The following is a 15,591-nucleotide window of genomic DNA, read 5'->3' as shown; positions in this document are numbered from 1 at the left end:
TCCAACACCGAAAGTTACCCAGCATTTGCTCGTATTGGGTTGAGGGAAAACCCCGGAAATAAAATGGACGTAGGACCTACTTATAATATACATTTTGTAATCATTACAGTGATGGTGCCAAGGCCTGTGGATACTTCCTATCATTGGCATTCCTTCTGGACAAAATTAAACTGACTCAAGAGTGTGATGTCTGCCATGCCGTGCGAACTGTGCGTCAAAATCGAGAGCAGTTTGTACCATCTTATGTGAGTACTTTCAGTAATTTCAATGCATATCCTTTCCTTGTTACACGTGTAATTCTATAAATACACGAATACCCAAGACAGCATTTTTTCATTTTGAAATTAGAAATTCTAGTATCAAAAGTATAAATTAATTGACAATTATAGCATTTCCCTGGTAACATATTCATTACATTTTATTTACTAATTTACTGTTTCTGCATATAAAACAAAACCACCATCAATTCCATCATACATATCAACATATTTTTAATAATGTTGTTATAATTTTTGGTAGATACTTTTTGTTGATGATAGTGGTCGTAATAATTAAAATGAAGACGAATGCAATTGTATGATTATGATGATGATGATGATGACGACTGAAGTTTAAGTGAGGAAATCTGCATGTAAATATGTATAAAGTATGCTAAATATGTACATGAATAATCAAATATACGGTACACTATGGTTTCATCTTGTCTAAAATTTTTCTTTGATTAATAGAATGAAATGTCTAAGTCAAATGCATTTTCATTAAACATAATGGTGAACTTAAAAAATTGAAGTTTTTACAACTGAATGCAGTAATTGACTATTCCAGCATAACATAACATTACTGTAAGTATGGCAATTTCAATTTTACAAATGGTACCTTAAGGATTGCAGCAGATTACATTAATGTCATTTATTGGTTGTGAAGAATGAAACTTCGCCTATCATCTGTTACCAGAGCAAAAGACCGTTCCATGTCTCAAAATTGTTGTTTAATTGCATTTGCAGCAGGTTACATCCTATGGTGTCAACTCTTCTTCGATGTTTTTATATAAATTGATAATCCATTGTTTATGACGGAAATCCCTTGCATTTGAAATGTAATGTTAGGTAGGCTACATAATTTTTTAACATGACTAAAACATATAAAAGATGAAAATATACTAAGTATTAAAAATTATAGAAGAAGTATGGTGCCAAAAATGTCGAAAATACATAGAACATGCACTAGAATGTTAAAATCTAGAAAATATGATGCATTACCAGTAAATAAACGAAATTGCACTTCTTTATCCATGTGACATCCTCTAGGAGCAAAGCACCTTAACTGTGGATCTAGGAGAAGTAGGAGTACCCCGAAATCTACCGCCAAACACTGTCTTTATTCATCACAAGTTTCATTTCATTTGTTGTATTCCATAGATCTTACATTAGCATTGAAGCTTTAAGATGTGGAACAAGTCAAAATTTTACAAGATTACAATTTTTGGTGAAATGTAGTGAGATGAGGCCGAGGATTCGGCACAGATTACCTGGCATTTGCCTTATGGTTGGGGAAAACCTCGGAAAAAACCCAACCAGGTAATCAGACCAAACAGGGATGAAGTAAGGTGAGGCCAAGGACTTCGATCCACTGGGATTACCAGCGTGAAAAGTCATAACTGTTCGGCTAATGATGCACCAAATATGCAAAACTATGAAGTATGAAACCAGCTTATTCTATTTTCTATTCGATAACTCATTCACTATTTTAACATTAACAATGTAATGCCATGTGTTTTTAAAAATATTGTTTTTTCGGAACTCCTTGTCCCTGATTATGGTGGTGGTGTTGATGGTGATGGTAATGTTGGAGGAGGGGGATAAAATGAATTCCTTATGGAGTAGAGCGGGTGTTCTCTAGTGTAATAATTAGATTACTCAAAGTTGTATACAATTTATTGTTTTCTGTATTTCAAATTAAAAAATGCTTCATCCTTCTTGTAACACTTGTATAATCACTGAACAAGTAATAATGCTTTACTGTGTTAATATTATGATAAATTACCTTGGCTGACTTGTCGGAGAATGACGCAAACCACATCGAAACTAGTCAGCCAGCTAATTTCCATAATATTAACACAGTAAAGCAGCTATTACTTGTTCAATTAAAAAAAAAATTCATTCTTGTGTACACCCTTTTAACACTGATTATTTATCAGTGATTATATAAGTAAAAAAAATATCTGACAAATAAACAGAAAAAAAATTAACACATTTACTTCCGTACTTTCATAGAGGTAGCCTGGCTCAGCTCAATCATTTTCTAGTACCAGTAGTAAATAGTAGAAATGATTATGATAGTCATTTAGCATGCACAACAGAAGTCACACTTAATCAACTATGGTTATCCTTGTTAGCAAATGTGTTAAAAACGCCATAGGCCACAGTATAAGATGCACTTATTGCATATTTCTTACGTCTATTTATGCCCAAATTGAATTTTTCGAATGTAGATAGACTGTGCCCAAACTTTATTCAGTAGTGCATGCCATTGAGAAGATGAAAATATGATGACGATAATGATGAAGAAGAAAATATATATAATGGTGGTAACAGTTATTATTATTATTATTATTATTATTATTATTATTATTATTATTATTATTATTATTATTATTATTATTATTATTATTATTATCATCACTGTATTAGTTTCATGATTATGATGATGACAGTAATTTTGAAGATATGACATACTCTGTCCAGCGAAAGAATAAAGTGATGTAAGTCTTAGAACACTAATAGATAAGTTCATATGGCAACAAACAAGAGTCACTGGCAATTCAGAGACGTTAAAACCATCTGCATGTGTTTACAGTGTACGACTTTATTCTGTTAGTGGCCAGACTTTAGAAAGAAGAATAACAACAATTACTGGTACAACATTTACGCTGTTCAATTAGCTGTCTTTTACTCAGATCATAATATCTGAATAATTATAATCATTTTCTACATCTTCCCATAATGTGTATGTTATATAGATTGTATACTCACTTAAAATGTCCTAAGAAAATTAGAAAAGTTTTTAGATGGCCAACATATTAAATTCTGAAAGGTTATAAATATCTTCACCTTCACAATTGAGATTAAACTAAAATTTATTACTGATTAACTTTTCAACTTCTTTAAGGTGTTAATTTTTTAGGAATTTACCTGGGTGACTAGTTTCGAAGTGTTGTTCTTCATTGTCATGACGACACAATCATGAACACAACAGGAAACCAGAAGATAGTGCAGGATCTCCACTAGACATTGGACAGTGAAGAACAACACTTCGAAACTAGTCAGTCAGGTAAATTCTTAAAAATTACCACAGTAAAGAAGTTGAAAAGTTAATCAGTGATATAAAGTGTTAAAAGTATATATAGAACAATAATATTTATTGATTAATTCATAGTTTTCTGCTCAAGGGCAGGTCTTTTACTGCAAACCAGCATTTCCTATTTTCCGCTTTCCTCTTAGTCTCCGCATACTACCCATATCACTTAATGCATCTATCATCTGACATTTTCCTCTGCCCCGAACTTTTTTCCTGTTTACCATTCCTTCCAGTGCATCCTTCAGTAGGCAGTTTCTTCTTAGCCAGTGATCCAGCCAATTTCTAGCTTTCTTTATGAGTTAAAATTTATGACAACTTTAAATAGTACTTTTAATATAATCGTGTTAGTAACAATATTATTTCTTGTTATTTTATTTTTCAGGGACAATTTGAACTCCTGTACCAAGCAGCTCTCCTTTATTTGGACTCTTTCCAGATATATGCGAATTTTAACTGATAGATCACAAAAAGAGATGTTTTAAACTCAGTTAAGCAGTACATTTTTGCTGTTAACGTTACATGTATGATAGTTTACGGGTGATAATATTTTAGCCATACAAAGGAAAAATAACAACTGCAGAAACAAAAATGTAAAATATTGCTAAATTTTTATTATTCATGCAATGCTCGGTATGTTGTGAATGGTAACTTTATAACCACACCATTTAGACATCTATTATGTACAAATTAATTGTTCATATTGTTAATATATTAATAAATACAGCTTTCTAGAAAAATAATCTTGCACGTCCACGATATGTTCAGGAGGAGAAGTAGAGGAGGGATATTGAGGTATATACCATCTTCCACTTCACCAAAAGTTCGTGAGGGTTTTTCCCTTCTTCCTTACTGGTTCTATTACAAAGACTTACTTACTTACTTACAAATGGCTTTTAAGGAACCCGTAGGTTCATTGCCACCCTCATATAAGCCTGCCATTGGTCCCTATCCTCAGCAAGATTAATCCAGTCTCTACCATCATATCCCACCTCTCTCAAATCCATTTTTATATTATTCTCTCATCTACGTCTCAGTCTCTCCAAAGGTCTTTTTCCCTCCGGTCTCTCAACTAACGCTCTATATACATTTCTGGATTCGCCCATACGTGCTATATACCCTGCTCATCTCAAACGCCTGGATTTAATATTCCTAATTATGTCAGGTGAAGAATACAACATGTACAGTTCTGTGTTGTATAACTTTCTCCATTCTCCTGTAACTTTATTCCTCTTAGCCCCAAATATTTTTCTAAGCACCTTATTCTCAAACATCCTTAACCTATGTTCATCTCTCAAAGTGAGAGTCCAAGTTTCCCAACCATACAGAACTGTTTTATAAATTCTAACTTTCATTTTTTTAGAGAGCAGACTGGACGACAAAAGCTTCTCAACCAAATAATAACAGGCATTTTCAATATTTATTCTGCGTTTAATTTCCTCCCAAGTGTCGTTTATAAACTGTTACTGTTGCTCCATGATATTTGAACTTTTCCACCTTTTCAAAGGATAAATTTCCCTATTTTTATATTTCCATTTCGTACAATGTTCTGGTCACGAACTTTGTCTTTTCGGAATTTACTTCCAAACCAATCTCTTTACTTACTTCAAGTAAAATTCCCGTCTTTTCCCTAATAGTTTGTGGATTTTCTCCTAACATATTAACGTCATCCGCATAAACAATCAGCTGATGTAATCTGTTCAATTCCAAACCCCCTCTGTTATCCTGGACTTTCCTAATGGCATATTCTAGAGCTAAGTTAAAAAGTAAATAAATATAAGTAGGCTAATAATTCGCTATTTAAAAATCATTTCATTCTTGGCTATTGCTTAGAGACATGATGGATTGATACAACAGAGAAGAACTAGAAGGCAAGTGGTCTACGAGTTTCTTTGTCCGTCACAGGTTTTACAGAGTCTGCTAGGGACTGAAATCTGGCCACTTCGATTTCAAATAGCTGACGGACTGATATAAGCATGAGTCTTTGACGTAAAACCTTTTAGTTTATTTCTTTTTAATCATTGGCCTAGTTGACTCCTATCAACGAGTAGAAAAGTAAAGATGATAGTGCATCTCCTTGCTTCAACCTGCAGTGAATTGGAAACTGGTCTATATTGACTCTGCTGTACGTTTCACTGAGACACATTTTAATTAATCGAATTAGTTTCTTGGGAATACTAAATTCAATAAGAATATCATATAAAACTTCTCCCTTAACCGAGTCATATGCCTTTTTGAAATCTATGAATAACTGATGTACTGTACCCTTATACTTCCATTTTTTCTCCAATATTTGTCAAATACAAAAAATCTGATCAGTAGTCGATATACTACGCCTAAAACCGCATTGATGACCCCCAATAACTTCATCTACATATAGAGTTAATCTTCTCAAAAGAATATTAGACAAAATTTTGTACGACGTGAACAAAAGTGGTGTTCCTCGAAAGTTACTACAGTTAGTCTTTTCCCCCCTTCTTAAAGATAGGTAATTACAATTATGGACTCTATTACAAAGCTTGTTAGTGAAAAATAAAATAAAGTTAAAAGAAATATAAGTCTTAGCGTATATTATTAGATACGACATTTTTTTTTTCTAAAAATATCATGTGTAAATAACTTATTACTAGCAACTGGATTCAAAATTTATTTATTTTTTTTTCACATGATGAAAACACAATAACAAAGTTAAAAATTTTGAATGTGAAGTTTCAGGCGTAAAAACTGAATTTTATTTCACATAAAACACACATTTTGACAAAAAAAATTAATGTAAATACATATTTTCTGGAAATCTAAATGTACAATTCATCCGAATGTGAAGTTTCAAGTGTAAAAGCCGAATTTCATTTCACATAAAAACATATATACTCACAAAAAATTATGAAAATTCGTACCTATTTTCAGGAAATCTGTTAAATTATAAACACAGAAATCTTGGATATTTTCATTAATTTTTTAGAAGAACCTCTAATGTTTTAAAATTAAATCACTTTTTATCAATTAGATGTACGTTATGTTCTTAGGTTTTCACATACTGTATTGTGTATGCGTGATCCTTTTTTTGTTTGTTCAGTATCTTTGGCTGTACTTCCGTAATATTTATGCCACAAGTTCAGAGAAGTGATAACTGCTAGGCAGCATATTATCGATATTACTGGAGAATGAATTCACATGAACAAGAACGAGAGGTCTTGCAACATATAATTTCTAGGAATGTTTATTATTGCTGACGCTGGCTTCATTTGAAATACACAACCAATAAGATCTCAAGTATAAACAAAGCTCAGATTTGGGAACATCAAAGTGACGCAATGCCCCAGCAAATAACTCAGTAACATATTGTGTTGATTCCCCGTCATTGGGTCACAAGGTGCTTAGTGTGTGTAGCCTGTTGCATGATGGAAGAGTGGAACTTTTCTATTAGTAAACCTTTAACTGGCCTTACTAACATTAGACAATATAGTGGTGTCGCTATAAGAAGGATTTCTCTGGCACTGTTAGTATTTAGAAACATTTACAATAAGAATAAGCCTCTTAAAATGCTGAAAATCAAATCGAGTTTGAGATCGCGACTTCAGGAATATGTAGATATATTAAAAACGTATTTGGACAAAGTTCAGAAAGTGTCCGGGAGAAGCATTGGATATAAAAACTTGTGTGCAGTTGCTCAAGTATTGGAGGGTGCGCTTGTAGACAGAAATTGACTGTGTATGTTTTTATGACATTCCTCTCTTTAAATATGCATGTATCACATCCTGTGATGTGGAAGGATCGTTTTCACAGTATAAGTCGTTGTTCAGAGATAATTGGCATGAATTTGTGATGGAGAATTTGAAGATGTTCTTTGTTGTTCACTGCATTTCTCGGACAACTACAAGCAACTGATACTGAAGTGTGACTGGTGAGTACATTTTTTTCAAACTAAGCAGGCTATTTTTTGCCATATTTAAACTTTTTTTTCATTATAGCAAATATTTTCTTATTTTTTGCATATAAAAAATAAATGTATTAAAATTTTTAGCACGTAAAAATCTGCTCCCTACTATTACAGTTCTGCCGCTTGCTCTCAGTCCTTCTCTCTCTCTCTCTCTCTGTCTCTCTCTCTCTCTGTCTCTCTTTGTCTCTCTCTTTGCCTCGCTGTCTTTTTGGCAATATAGCAAATGATGATAATAATGTTCAGAATCAGAGTACAGATGAATTAAAAGTTATGCTTACAAACTGACTGCCATTTTATAATTATTTATTGCGACAGACAATTTCAACTGTAGTAGCTTGCTTCTGTTGGTGGTGAAGTTTAAATAAAAATAAAATAAAAAATAAAATCTCCAGAACAGCCTGCATTGTTTCCAACGAGGACCATGCAGCGTCAAGTAATATACTATAGCAAACTTTATACTGACTTGCTTTATAAATAAGATGCACATATAGTGAGTGACTGAGAAAAGGACATATCCCATTTTATTTTGCGAAGGTTTATGTTCACGTGTTAGTAACTGTGGTAACCATGCAGAGGGAGTAATAAGCAAACATGGCTGATCAGAGTCCATATACCATCGAGCAGAAATAGGTGACGGCAGTTTGGTTTCATGAAAGATCTCATTCTAGTTACACCATAGATCCTGTGAAATTGAAATTTTGAGACCGCTTTGGTATGGAACTGCCAAGAAAAGCAACAGTTTTGTGGTGGGAAAAACTCGCATTCGCAACAGACAGTGTGAAAGACCATTGTCGAAGTGGAAGACCGATAGTGAGGAGGGAAACATACCACGCTGTTGAGACATAAGTGCAGAAATATCCACAGAAGTCCACTCAGAAAAAGTCTGCAGAGCCTAGCATTCCTTGTTCGACCATGATGGATCTTATGAAATGTGATTTAGAGCTCAAGCCTTGCTGTTCATTGCATGTCAGTGATGCTGACATGGATGCACAGACAGAGACAGCATTCCATTATCAACATGCTCATGGTGCGATCCTTAGGGCTGCAATTCAAGAAAAACGACAAGGAAGACTGCATCAAGTGATTTTATAGGATGATAATGCCCATCCACATATTGCTAATATTACGGAAGCTGTTATCCAAGAGCTCGGTGGAAGGTTATTCCACATCCACTGGAATCTTCTGATCTTGCTCCAATAGATTTTATCATTATCTGAGAACCTACGGGGAATTTCCTTTAAGAAGATGCTCTTCAAAATTGGCTTGACAATTTCTTCAGCTCAAAACCACCAGATTTCTTCAGACATGGAATCAAAAACTAGAAGAATGTTGGAAGTCAGTCATAAACAATGCTTTATTTTATATATTCCATGTAAAATAAATAATTCTGAATTTACCAAAAAAAAGATATGCTACGAATTGATGAATCAACCTAATAGTTTTCTAAGCAAGAGGAGAGTGTGGTTAGGACAAGTAGCGAGTACAGCACTGATACATTCAGAGAGAGAAAGGAACAATTTTCTGGATTTCACGTGCAAAATGTTGTCCACTAGTGATAAACTGACAACTTGATTTCGGGCACAGTGTAGCAAAACCAACTCAGTAAAGTGTAAGTTTCTCATATACCAACTATCAGTTTGTTACGTCGTTAAATTATTACTGTTACTGATATTAAATTACTACTGTTATTGCTATTAAATTATTACTCAGATGTTTAATAATACTCTTACTTCAAACATCCTGTGACTAGGGTTGGATTGGGACAAAAGTTCGACCAAGAAATTACATAAAATTCGACCCATTATATACTGTACACTACATTACTTTTGCTACTTTTACAAACCAGTATGTGCAAAATACAGTAAAACCAATCTCACTGTTAAAATCTTAAGGAAAAAGGCCTCTAAATCTGGAATAATGTCGTAGCACATTATGAAAAAAGTAGACAGAAATCTAAATAAACATTATTAAGAACATCTCGTTCTGTTGCCATGAACATGAATACTTCCAAATACTCTTTACTCATGCTGTTTCTAAGCCCGTTTTTAACAAAACTTAAAAATTTTAAAACTTCTTTTACATGCAATTTGTGTATAGGGGAGGCTAAACAAAAACTATAAGCAAGGCCAATAACAGAATAAGAATTAGTCAATAAGTTGTATACTTTTAAAATTTTGAAACAGTATAGGGTACAGTTTTTACACACTGAGCAATAGTACATTATGAAACAAGTTTATAATGTTATACATTATGGCACGAGTCAATTTTTAGGGAACGAGTGAAGCATGTTTCATACTTTATTTTCTTCGACTTGAGCAATCTCACTGGTGAAACTTTTTCCCTGCACTTTCTTTTTCAGGAATCGAAGTTTCAATTTGCAAGTCGAAGTTCATCTACTCCATTTTCTCACTCACACCATTAACAAAGCTATCATGTCTTAAAATCTGTTCTAAATTTCTGTAAGCCTTTTTGTGTTTTATGCGTAGTAGTTTATGTCTTAAGAAAATTGCTCATTTGCAAGTATTTTGGTAGTGGAATCTTAAATAGAAATTGCGCAGGAAAAGCTGAGCTGTAAGAATCGAATCATATTTTAGAAGAGTCTATTTAGTCATGCATCTGGTTTTGGTTTTTCATTTATTTCAACAGCATGAATGATCATAATAATCTTTAAAATTAATACAGATCTTTTCATAGACCGAAGAACGATCTAGACACTTTCCTCAAAGCTCTGTCCTATCATGTTTAATCTCAATGATGGGCATCTTGACTAGTACGGTACTTTTCCATTCGAAGGTAAGAATCCCGAAAAATCATGGCAATGTCATTAAGTATTGTAATGAATCTGCTATGGAAAATCTATGTACTCCCCTTGCCTGTTTATGTCTCACAAGTTTATCAATGCAATTTTCCCAGTCAATATGGCATTGACTAAGAACAGCCATTAACTGAACTCTTTGCCTGATGAAAATGTAGAATGTATAACAGCAATTAATTTTTTATAAATCTGGTCAGTCATATACCTGTAGCTACCGAACCATTATAGAATACTAACGCTTGTAATTTGAAGTAATTTGCATGATATGTATTATCAATTTTTGTATAGACTATCTCAATTGATTGAATTGTTTATGCTTTTAAATAGAATTAATTTACTTGCTATGTATTATATTTTATAGCTCAACTGATGAATGATCGTTTGGGTTTGTAAATTTAATAATCTGATTGGCTATGAACTGTATATTTTTAGTATAACTGCCAACGTAGCTCAGTCGGTAGACTCGCTGGCCTACTGATCTGGAGCTGCGCTCGAGATTGGGTTGGATCCCCCATTTGGTCTGATTGGTTGATTTCTTCCGAGATTTTCCCCAGCCGTGGGATGGATGCTGAGTGGTCTATCGTAGTCCTTGGCCTCACCTCACTACATCCCCATTTGGTCTGATTACCAGGTTGGGTTTTTTCCGAGGTTTTCCCCAACCATAAGGCAAATGCCAGGTGATCTGTTGGCGAATCCTCGGCCTCACCTCATCTCACTACATCTCGCCAAATAATTGTAACTGTAATCTTGTAAAATTTTGACTTGTTCCACATCTTAAAGCTTCATTGTTAATGTAAGATCTATGGAATACAATAAATGAAATGAAATGAAAAAAAATGTATTTAAATCGGAATTATAAATCTGACTCTGATCCGTACTGTTTAAGAGAAAACAATGTGACATACAGTAGGGTCTGTACTCTGCTAACCATACCACACTTCACAGAGTAAAGATCATTACTGACTCAGGGCTGTTTATTTAACATAGTGCTAATTGAAATGTGTGTGAAGTAAGTCAATAATGAACATTGCGATCTCGTCGCGGAAGAAAAGGAGATGGAAGAAAAATATATTATTACTTAACAGAGGTATACCTGTCACTGTTAGTTGAAGATACTATGAATGTTATGAAAACATAGGACACACCACTGGTACTACATTACATGATGGCTGGGGCAGGGGTTATTTAAACTATATTCTGTTGGTCCACGTGTGTCTGTGTGTATGTTTGTGTGTGCATGTGCGTTTATGAGACAGAGAGAGAGATCCTAATCAGTCCAATTGTTAGGGTCGGTCCATTGAGAAATTTTCCAAAATTTCCAAATCCGCCTCTGACTATGAACAAACCATTATAAGACAGACTCTCACTTCAATATGTGGTAAAACACCTCGAATAACGATAAAACGTTGCCTTTGGTTTAGCTGTTTCAAATACAGTACTAGTTCACCACTGCTGTAAAGTAACGGTTAGCCTGTCTGACTGTGAAATGAGCAGACTCGGGTTCAAATCCTGGTTGGGGTTTTTTCCGAGGTTATCCCTCAACCACTCGAAACAGAATTGCTGGGTAACTTCCAGCGTTGGACCTTGGACTCATTTCACCTTCATTAGTATCATTTCATTAATCATCTTTAATAGTTACAGGTTGACCAGGAGGACATGTCGGACGTGGTTTCAGGATTCACCTACAGATGGCATCTGTTTGTGGGAGCTGCACATATCCGGAGAAGCTGCAGTGGCTTCAATAAGTGGATTGCGGTTAGGTCAGGGGAGTGTAGCTCTCACAGATAGATGGCGTCTTGGTGAGTCGTGGAATCGACAGCAGCATGGCCTTCTGGTTGAGGATGCAACAGATTCAGGCACATGAATTGCGAACAGATGCCATTGATCTGAGGAGGGTGCAGAATAATATCACAGGCAGGCGGAGGAACAGTGTCCAGTCAGAACTGGATGCTGATATGATGGCACCTAGCAGTGAATCATGCTCTTGAAGATCGATCTTAAATGGACTTCAGCAATCATTCCAACATAAAGAGGCTGCACAATAAGTCTAAGACTGTGATGCTTGCTTGCAGGCCCTCCTCTGAAAAGAAAAAAAAATATATATAATACTGCAAAGTAGTAGTGCATGGTCATCTGAGAATGTAAAGTTTCTCTCTTTCATCTGTGGAATATTTTTTTCATATAATTTAATTTTTGTACTCCATAGATCTTACATTAACATTCAAGCTGTAAGATGTGGAACAAGTCGAGAGTTTTATACAATTTTTTGGCGAGATGAGTTGAGGTCTCTGTCTATAGTGTGTATTCACTCCTAGAAACGAGATTGATCACAAGGAAGGCCTATAATACGGGTATAATTGAATCACTTATTTACCCTGTAGTGAGTTGTTACACTTCATTCTCCTTAGAAACGTGCTACATTATGCTATTGTTCGGATAGCCAGTCGGCCACCTTGTGAAATCCGTGCTTTCTCATATATTGCTCTGGGGTTCTTCCACTTGTGTCTTTCGCCTTAATGTTGGCACCTCTCTTGACGAGGGTCTCTGCAACAGAAATAGTGGTCGCCCAGTGTAGTGGCGTCTGGTTCCACACATTACGAGGGTCTACAAGTGCGCCCCGGTCAAGCAGCAGGTTCATGAGGGCCAGATTCCTGGACTGGGTGGCCTCATGCAATGGTCTGTGTCGTGCATCGTCTTCTGCCTCTATGGGAGCGCCAGCATCTAGTAACAGACGCGACACCTCAAGGTGACCAGCCTTGGCTGCGCGGTGCAGAGGTGTTCGTTTCCGATGTCCTTGCTTTGATGGGTCTGTCCCTATTTTCAATAATGCAGTTACCAGTAACACGTTGTCGTCAGCTGCTGCTTTCTCCAGCCGAGATTCCCGTTCAGCAGTGTCAACGGTTGCCAATTCCTATGAACAAATGGAGACATCATAATACATATAAGGCCAGATTTTCATTAGGACTAAAGAAGTAATAGTTTAGGAGCACTTGAGACAGGGAAAAGAAGCGTGAAATGTAGAGAATAAGATAGTTATTGCAAAATTATAACCTGACAATTGCACTGTGTAAATGATCCCACTAACAAGGCGTTACTACACGACTTGTCGTAATGCATACTGATAGCCTATTCATTTTTGGTAAAAGTGTTCACACTATTAGGTTGGTTTATGTTTCATTAAATTTTGTTTGCTGGTAACAGTACCAGTATTGAATTTAATTGCAAGCTCTTTCGAGTAATGCTATAGCACAGTGAATTATTTCTTCCTTTACTGTTTACCACATTTAAGATACCATTGATATCAAGATCACGTTGTTTATGAGCTCATACACAGCACACAGTTGGAGAGGGACAATCTGTGCATGGTCAATCTGCCACTGAGTAGCTATAGGATATATATATATATATATATATATATATATATATATATATATATATTTGAAACAGCTAAACCAAAGGCAACGTTTTATCGTTATTCGAGGTGTTTTACCACATATTGAAGTGAGAGTCTGTCTTGTAATGGTTTGTTCATAGTCAGAGGCGGATTTGGAAATTTTGGAAAATTTCTCAATGGACCGACCCTAACAATTGGACTGATGTTTCATAAACGCACATGCACACACAAGCATACACACAGACACACGTGGACCAACAGAATATAGTTTAAATAAACCCTGCCCCAGTCATCATGTAATGTAGTACCAGTGGTGTGTCCTATGTTTTCATAACATTCATAGTATCTTCAACTAACAGTGACAGGTATACCTCTGTTAAGTAATAAGTTATATATATATATATATATATATATATATATATATATATGGTACCGGTTTACATTATACACTGCTCAAAAAAAGTCTATAAGTGCTCTTTTGTCAAAAAATGAAGTAAAGTTGTTGATTCCATATTAGTACATATGTAAAAGATCGTTTGTCTAAGAATGGAAATTAATAAAATCAAATTCTTTGTCCATGTTAGCCATAGCTTTGTTTTCAGCTCATAGTAAGATATTTAAAATCTCATTGATCCATAGTTGTATGAAAATACCACACTACCGCAAATGTACAATGTGCATAAATTGAAAATGGATATTACGTCGAAACTAGCTTGAAAGAGCCACAAGCTTAGTTATCAAAAGCTCGGCTTTGGAAGTCAACCATTAGACAACCATTTGAGCTGACATTTATTCTTGTCTTTAAGGAAAGATGATTTTGTGCCAGTTGTTACTACCGGACCTGTTTCATTTCCATATAGAAGAATTAAGTTAAAAACTGATCATCTTTTTCTTCATCACGCTTTTATTTTTTTATTTATTTATTTATTTAATAATAACATATACATAAAAACGTTACATTAAAATACCCCGAAAGAGCAAAGCTCGTGTTCGGGGACAGTTCCGTTACATAGATACACATACTTTGTAGACAAAATACTTAAGAAAAAAGCTCACATAAAGATTGTAATAAAATTAGTAAATAATAATACTAATAATAACTGAGTGAAAAAAGAGACGATGTTTAGATTGATGGATTAATATTAAATTATTATTAGTAGTATAATTAGTGCAGGTCATGTTGATATAGTAACCAAGATAAAATAGAAAAATACACTTAGGATAGAAATAAACTTGTTTTACAATACATGGTACATAATATATATACAGGGAAGTCTGTCATATAAATTTTTTAATTCTGGATCTGAAAATTTCATTGCTTAAAGTAGTCAATTCTGGATGAAATTTTATTATCGAATTATATAGCCGTGGACCATAATTTGTACTGTGTAGTAAAGCAGCGGATGTGAAACATTTAGGTTCAACTAATTTAAGAATTTCATTTCGTCTCGTATTATGAGCATGTGGCTGAGCTACAAATTTCATTCTATTTTTATGATAGAATTTCATTAAAGAGTATTTATAAATTTGGTCAATTCTAAAAACATTCAATTCAGAATGGATCAAATTTGTTGGATAATCCAGTCGCCTTTTCAAACAAATTTTGATTATACGTTTTTGCAACATAATTAGAGGAAAAAGAGCAGCTTTACCTCTTTGGTTTTTGGATGATATGTCATGTCATATCTCATTGATCCAACCATCTCTCGTTTTGTCTACCAAATCTTCTTCTATGTACAGGTAGTGTAGTGTGTTTTTCAATATTTTTCAGTGGTGGTTTCTAGTCTGGTTGCAGGTTTGCATAACCGTTACTTTTACCATCTCCTGTATTATATTCTTTTAAATTGAATCGATATTAAACTGTTTCTCTTCCCCATGACATTGAAATTAATTGTTTCTGAACAGCGATTCTTTTAAAACTCTCGGGAGTCAATAGCAACATAACTTCGTTTGTGTTCAATCTAGCGATGTGTGTCAGTTATTCTGCCACTGTATAAACGATCGGAATTCTCACTGGTTTCTTGTGCGCGCACATTTAGCCTATTTCTTTCACGACTTGAACCAAAATGTTCTACATTGCGAATTCTG

The 15,591-nt window shown here is 34.6% G+C and overlaps 2 protein-coding genes across 10 annotated transcripts in view; one reads left to right on the top strand and one right to left on the bottom strand.

Moving 5' to 3' along the window:
* LOC138715219 (receptor-type tyrosine-protein phosphatase T-like) overlaps window positions 1–15,591 on the top strand; it is a 154,858-nt gene that overhangs the window by 95,857 nt on the left and 43,410 nt on the right. For 4 of the 7 annotated variants that reach the window (XM_069847902.1, XM_069847901.1, XM_069847905.1 and 1 more), the window contains 2 exons: window positions 110–245; window positions 3,740–4,097. In XM_069847902.1, the coding sequence (XP_069704003.1) occupies window positions 110–245; window positions 3,740–3,814 (211 nt within the window). In that variant the 3' untranslated portion in view covers window positions 3,815–4,097. Of the gene's footprint in view, window positions 1–109; window positions 246–3,739; window positions 4,098–15,591 lie in introns of those variants that run through there. The other 3 variants (XR_011336189.1, XM_069847903.1, XR_011336190.1) reach the window with 2 other exon arrangements.
* LOC138715221 (uncharacterized) overlaps window positions 1,917–15,591 on the bottom strand; it is a 30,387-nt gene continuing 16,712 nt past the window's right edge. For 2 of the 3 annotated variants that reach the window (XM_069847909.1, XM_069847910.1), the window contains one exon: window positions 1,917–13,020. In XM_069847909.1, the coding sequence (XP_069704010.1) occupies window positions 12,535–13,020 (486 nt within the window). In that variant the 3' untranslated portion in view covers window positions 1,917–12,534. The remainder of the gene's footprint in view (window positions 13,021–15,591) is intronic. The other variant, XR_011336191.1, reaches the window with a different exon arrangement.

Source organism: Periplaneta americana, chromosome 15 (assembly GCF_040183065.1).
Source record: "Periplaneta americana isolate PAMFEO1 chromosome 15, P.americana_PAMFEO1_priV1, whole genome shotgun sequence".
In the NCBI taxonomy this organism is placed as follows: domain Eukaryota; kingdom Metazoa; phylum Arthropoda; class Insecta; order Blattodea; family Blattidae; genus Periplaneta; species Periplaneta americana.
The sequence above is the reverse complement of the archived record's forward strand: the minus strand, read 5'-3'. Positions and strand labels throughout refer to the sequence as shown.